General features: G+C 54.3%; 1 protein-coding gene across 4 annotated transcripts in view; it reads right to left on the reverse strand.

Moving 5' to 3' along the window:
- YWHAZ (tyrosine 3-monooxygenase/tryptophan 5-monooxygenase activation protein zeta) overlaps positions 1-6211 on the reverse strand; it is a 30921-nt gene extending 24710 nt beyond the window's left edge. The window contains exons 1-2 of one of the 4 annotated variants that reach the window (XM_039523495.1): positions 6078-6211; positions 1362-1665 (exon numbers count right to left, since the gene is read on the reverse strand). In XM_039523495.1, the coding sequence (XP_039379429.1) occupies positions 1362-1665; positions 6078-6199 (426 nt within the window). In that variant the 5' untranslated portion in view covers positions 6200-6211. Of the gene's footprint in view, positions 1-1361; positions 1666-5213; positions 5336-6010 lie in introns of those variants that run through there. The other 3 variants (XM_039523494.1, XM_039523496.1, XM_039523497.1) reach the window with 3 other exon arrangements.
- Positions 6212-6565: the final 354 nt, after the last annotated feature.

Below are 6565 nucleotides of genomic sequence, written 5' to 3' on the forward strand. Positions count from 1 at the left end.
TGCTGAAATTGCCATATTCTCTTCTACACCTTTGGAGAAGTTGTATTCCATACATTTCACTTCATTCTAAGGGATGATCACATCACATTTTATCTAGTGACTATCCACCAGGCAAGATTTAAGGTGTCAGTGACCTTAATAGAAGTTTAAAATAAGGGTTCAGCTAAAGTGTGCGCACCATTTTAATCAACACCTGCATGTATCTTGCTGATTTTACAACACTGAGGGAGAGGGATAGCTCAGTGGTGTGCGCATTGGCCTGATAAACCCAGGGTTGTGAGTTCAATCCTTGAGGGGGCCACTTAGGGATCTAGGACAAAAATCAGTACTTGGTCCTGCTAGTGAAGGCAGGGGGCTGGACCCAGTGACCTTTCAGGGTCCCTTCCAGCTCTATGAGATAAATACATACATATATGGAGATGTACCTAACTTGAATTCTTATATCACAAAATTTCAGTGAAGTCCTCGATTTACTGTAGCTGTTACCACCAGCAATAGGATTTCTACCACAGCACACATGCAAAAGGAATCACTAGCGATGAGTTCATTGAATACTAGTATGTGTGTATTATTGTAGAATTTGAAAAATTTAGGTAACTAGATATTTCAAAAAGTGTTTCTGGCACCTGAATTATCATAATTAGAAACTTTAACATTCAGCCCTTATGTTAACAAGTCTTATTCTAAACTGCAAGCCTTAAAAGTAGCCTAATTCTAGAGACCATCTTCTTTGTTCTAGCTTTTTATCACTAAAAGCTGTAACTTGAAGAGGGCATCAGTAGCTTTGCTACTGCCTCCTTGTGCAGACAGTTTTCTGCATGGCTGAGTCATAACTAACATTACATCATCTTACCCAGGGAGGGGCACAATTTCCATAGTGAGAATTACAACCTCATACAAACAGTACAGTATACTGAAGATTCCAGATACAAAAGTAATCTGGGTTATGTGAAAAAAAATATTTCTTTGAAAGAAACCAGGTTCAAAGCCCCTTAATTAGTTCATTCATAGATAAGTATTGTGCCAATATTTTTGCTTATATACAAACACGTGTATAATCAAGAGATCAATGGAATATAAAGTCTATGTACAATAAAGAGTTTCAACAAGTTTGCAAAAATGTTAGAGCTGATGCCAACAAGGACTAATACAAGTTTTGGAATTATGTATTTAAGGAAGAGAAGTCACTCAGTTATCTAATTTTGTTTTTCAGAAGTGGTGGTAGGGGGAGATTTTGGATGCTCTCCATATAATGCCTGTTTTTAGCAAGGGAGTGAAAAATAGTAGTTTAACAAGGCCAAAACTATTTACTCTGCAATATTAAGAAAACACAGATTAAATACAGTTTTATTATCTCTCACCAGCACATCATTGCAGATGTCTCTTAGCTCTGTCTCAATTTTCTCTCTGTATTCTCGGGCCATCTGCTGTTTTTTCTCAGCACCTTCCGTCTTTTGTTCAATACTCGAGACGACTCTCCAAGATGACCTACGGGCTCCTACGACATTTTTGTAAGCAACAGAGAGAAGATTCCTCTCCTCATTGGACAACTCAGCTCCTTGCTCAGTCACAGACTTCATGCAGCCTGCCATGTCATCATATCTCTCAGCCTGCTCAGCCAGTTTGGCCTTTTGCACCAGCTCATTTTTATCCATGCTGATTTTTCTGAAGAGGGAAAATAGGAAGGCATTATTCAAACAATATTCATCAAGGGCAAATTAGCCTCATATGTAGAACATGAGTCTTTTTTAAAATATATAAATATTCTAGCTTGTCAGTTATGCAACTAAGGCTCTCAATGCTTGGACATTTATAAAACCAGTGACTTAAAAGTCTTCAAGCCATGACGTTTCTATAAATTCAAACCTTTATTTAATTAGCACTTCTAATCTTTTATTTCAGAGATCACATAACACTTCGAAGGTGCACCATTTCTGTGCTGTCCCAAGTATGTACACAATTCAAGTGCCTCTTGCCACTGCTCAGAGTTTTCTTCAGACTATTTCCAAGCAGCATCAGCATCATTAAGTTTATCAGTTTTGTTATTCTGATGATTAGAGAACAAACTGGAAGTAGCGTCAGTGGCTGACCATTAAACAGTACAGAGGACCGGCCCAAAAAATAAATGAAAAAGAAATTAAAAAACAAAAATCCAAACAACTTCTAGTAGCACAAAACTCCCAACTCCCTCAAGAAGTTTAGGCTCTAGAATGAAGAAAAATAACTCTGCAGTAGCTAGAAGTAGTTTTTAACATTCAGATACTTACTACCCAGAAGTTGGTATCACAGCTTAGGCCAGGGGTTGGCAACCTACGGCACGCTAGCCGATTTTGCCTGGCACGCGGCTGCTGGCCGGGGTCCTGGCCATCGGCCCCGCTCAGCATCCTGCCGACCTGGGGCTCCATTCACTCAGCTGGCAGGAGGCTGAGCGGGGCCAGCGGCCAGGACCCCAGAGCAGCGGCAGGTGTGCCCCCCCGGCTTCTCCCTCACTGCACTCGGGTTCCACGGCTTCCGGGAGTGTGAGCTGCTGGGGTGCAGGGCCCTGAGCCTGCTGCAGGAGGGGCGGCGGCAGCAGCTCACACTCCTGGGAGCTGAAGAGCCCGAGCGTGGTGAGGGGAGAAAGCCGGGGGGCGCATAGGGACCACTGTCTGCATGCATCTGCTGCAGGAAGCTCACTCCTCCCCCCCCCCCCCCCAATCAGGCTGCAGCCTGGGCAGGCGCACCCCCTGGTTCCCCCCTCACCACGCTCAGGTTCTGCAGCTCCCGGAAGTTTGAGCTGCCGCCACCCCACCTGCAGCTCTCCCCACCCCCCCACCCCAGCCCCGCTGCCTCAGCACTCCATGTGGAGCCAGCCAGCGTCTGATGGGCATGGTAAGGGGAGTCCCAGGGGGCAGTCAGGGAGAGGATTGGATGGGTCAAGAGATCTGGAGGTCCTGTCAGGGGGAGGGGAGTGGTTGGATGGGGCGTGGGAGTCCCGGGGGTCTGTCTGGTGGCAGGGGTGTGGATAAGGGTTGGGGCAGTCAGAGGACAGATAGGGGGTAGCGTCCTAGGGGGGAGCGTCCTAGGGGGGCAGTTAGGGTGTGGGGGGTCTCGGGAGGGGGCAGTCAGGGGACAAGGAGCAGGGAGGCTTAGGTAAGGGGTGAGGTTCTTGGGGGTGGTTAGGGGCAGGGGTCCCAGGAGGGGGCAGTCAGGGGACAAGGAGTGGGGGAGGGGTTCTGACAGGGGCAGTCGGGGTGGGAAATGGGAGGGAGTGGATGGGGGCAGGGTGAGAGGCATGGGGGCTGACACCCACATACATCCACTGCAGCCTGCAGGAGCCCCCTGGGGGGCACCGGGCCGCAGCCTGGGCAGGAGGGGCGGGGGGCACGGCAGATCCCTGCTAGTGGCACCGTCGCCTTTGCAGGGCTCCTCCATGGCTGGGGCTCGCTGCTGCCGCAAGCATGACACTCTGGCTGTCTGGTGCTTCCAGAAGGCAGCTCCTCCCTGATGAGCTGCAGCAGCACCCCAAGCCAGGCAAAGCCAGTGAGTGTTGGGGTGGGGGCTACTGGGGTTGGGTGGGCTTGTGGAGGGGCTGTGCACCCTCCAGTGGAGTTCAGGGGGCAGGGAGGGGGGAACCTGGTCTGGGGAGCAGCCTCTGGGCAGGCTGGCCCCTGGGGGTCTATAAAGGCTCATTGGGATTTGCCCCTCGATGAACCGATGTGGGGGTGGGCGGGGCGGCGCAAGGTGGAAGTTTTGCCTAGGGCGCAAAATATGCTTGCACCGGCCCTCTCCCCCAGGTTAAGAACCACTGCACTAAACTGATAAGATCTGCATTTTAAATTTAATTTTAAATGAATCTTCTTAAACATTTTAAAAAACTTGTTTACTTTACATATAACAATAGCTTATAGACTTAAAGAGACCTTCTAAAAATGTTAAAATGCGAAACCTTAAAATAAGAGTGAATAAATGAAGACTCGGCACAGTACTTCTGAAAGGTTGCCGACCCCTGGCTTAGGCCCTAATCATACACCCACATACACTTGCAGCCCTCCTAGAAGGGGAGGAGCTGAGCTTCTCATCTGCGCATTGCTCTTCTACCTCACTGGTTATGGCTTGATGGGCAGGCATATTGCCCAATTTGAGTGAAAACCCTCATTGAGATGCAAGTGTTAGCTGGGTGCGTTGCAGCCCTTTTGGTCTGCATCTTCACAAGCCCTTTCAATATACTGATCTAACTTGATTAAAAGATACCCTTTTGCATGTCAGGATGGTCAGAGTCCACCACCCCCACACTCATTATGAACCAAAGACTCGTGAAATATCTGGTAATTATTTTAAGCCCTGCAATATGCACTAGCTATGATTCCTTGGTATCTTAACTGATGAAGCTAAAAAGTGAAAACTCATTTTAGCCAAGCATATTGTGTTTTTATATTACTTATTCCAATTGCCATCCCATTGCTTGCCAACAGTTTTGGTTTGGCTTATATAAGTATATTTCACATAAGACTACTGGGAATTGAATTTGCATTTAAACTCCATGAAAAAAAACATTAGATATTCAGAGCTCAGGTCATCTCAAGGGTGAAGGACGTTTCAGTAGCTGTTTGAACCAACACTGGCAGGAGACAGTTGCTCCATTTCTCGGTAATATTTGCTAGGGTGGATTAAGGCCTTGACCACACTGCAAACACTGTTAAGAAGCCATTTTACATGGTTGCAGTTACAGCGATGTTACCACCCAGCATAGATTAGACAGGGCAGTAGTGGGTAAAACATTATCTGAAAGCCAGTTGATCAAACTGCGGTTACTGACTAGCCAACGCCAGCAGACTGGCACGGCAGGATCCTCGACAGCATTGCTGCGCTTTAACAGAAGAGAAGCTACTTTCGAAGCACAGCGAGAGTCGGAAAATGCCAGTCAATTCCTCTGTACACTAGATCGCGTCTTGACAGCATAAAATGGTGCTGCTGGAGCTCTCCGCAGCGCAGGGCCGCGGTGCGCGCTTGCAGCCGGCACTGCTACACCGAGCGCGGGGCGGCTACAACATGAAATCGACACGGCGTGGGCGAGGAGGGACAACCGGGCCAGACTCCTCCCGCCGCCCCTCCCGCGCTGCGTCCGCCGCCGCATCCGCCCGGCTCCGAGACAGGCAGCGTCTCCGCTGGGCTCTTTGTCATGGCGGATCCGTGCCAGAGCCCAGCCCACTGTGCGCGCTAACCCCGCTCACCTCAGCCCAGCGCCAGGGGGAGGAGGCGGCCGCGCCCCCGCCCCGACACAGCGCGACAGAGGGGAAAGCCGCAGCCCGGCGCCGCCGCCGCCGCCACATGGGCGAGTGAGGGGGCGCGGACCCCGCCCCGCGGCGCCAGCGCAGTCACCGCCCTATAGGAGCTGCCGTGGGCGCTCGGGAGCCCGGGCCAAGCGCCCATTACACGCCCCGCGGCCGGGGTCCCCAGCGACGCCCCGGCTCCCTCCGCGCTGGGATCCGGGGCGGGGCCACCGCAGCAAGGCGTTCCGGGAACCCCGCTCGGCCAGGCGGACGCAGCGCTGCCGGCGGGAGACCACACCCAACCAGCGAGTCGCCTGCGCCCCACGCCCTGCCCCAGGCAGGCAGGCGGCCCCCGTGCCGGCAGGGCCCCGCGCGCCCAGGTGGGGAGGGTCGCACCGGCCCCGGCCCCCGCTGCCTCCCCGGCCCGGACGAGCCACCGCCCAGCAGCCTCACCTGCCAGAGGAGCAGCCCCCGCTGACCCGGGTCACACGCTGCTGCCCCCGCCTCCCCCAGCGACTCCATCTTCCCCCTCTCCAAGGCAGCAACCTGGCGGGGGGGGGGACCCGGCCTCACCTGTGCAGCGGCGGAATAGTTACCTGGGGACCAGCTCCCCCGCGCCTCGCCCGCGGAGCCCGGCGCGGGGTGCCGCCCTGCTGCTTACAGAAGAACCGGTGGGGGGGGGGGAGGCCGCCACCCCGCCAGCTCCTTCCCCCCTGGCGGGCACCCCGCAGGGCTGCCTATGCCGTGGGCCCCGTTACCTGTGTGAGGAGGAGGAGGAGGCGGCGGCGCGAGTGTCTCTGGGCGGGTAGCCGGCGCGGACTGTACCTTTCTAGCCCTGCTGCTCTCTCCGCTGCAGCCTCTCTCCCAGCGCCGCACACGGGGTCTCCGCCAATCACAGCGCCGCAACGCACGGGCACCACACTGCCCGTGACGTCAAACGGGGCCATGGCAACCGCGAGGGAGCGAGCGCCTGCGCCCGCGCCTTCCTCTCAGCCCCACAGGGCGGGGGCCGCACCAACCGCCGCTGGCGTCGGCGCGCGCAGCACCGCGGGGGACACGCCTAGCCCCGCCACAGCCCCTGCCGCGGGCGCGCGCCTTTGCCTCCGACTGCAGCGTGTGAGTGAGCAAGCGCCTGCGGGGTCCGCGCCGCTCCCCTGGCGGCGGGGCTGGGAGAGGCCGCGCACCGACTCTCCCTTCCCCCACACAGACCTGCCACAATGGCGCCTCCCGTCGGAGAGGGGCTCCCTCCTGCTGACCTGTTCGAGGTGCTCTCGCTGGGGCGTGGGGGAAACTGCCCCAGTCCCCTACCCTGG

Source organism: Mauremys reevesii, linkage group 2, assembly GCF_016161935.1.
Source record: "Mauremys reevesii isolate NIE-2019 linkage group 2, ASM1616193v1, whole genome shotgun sequence".
In the NCBI taxonomy this organism is placed as follows: Eukaryota; Metazoa; Chordata; order Testudines; family Geoemydidae; genus Mauremys; species Mauremys reevesii.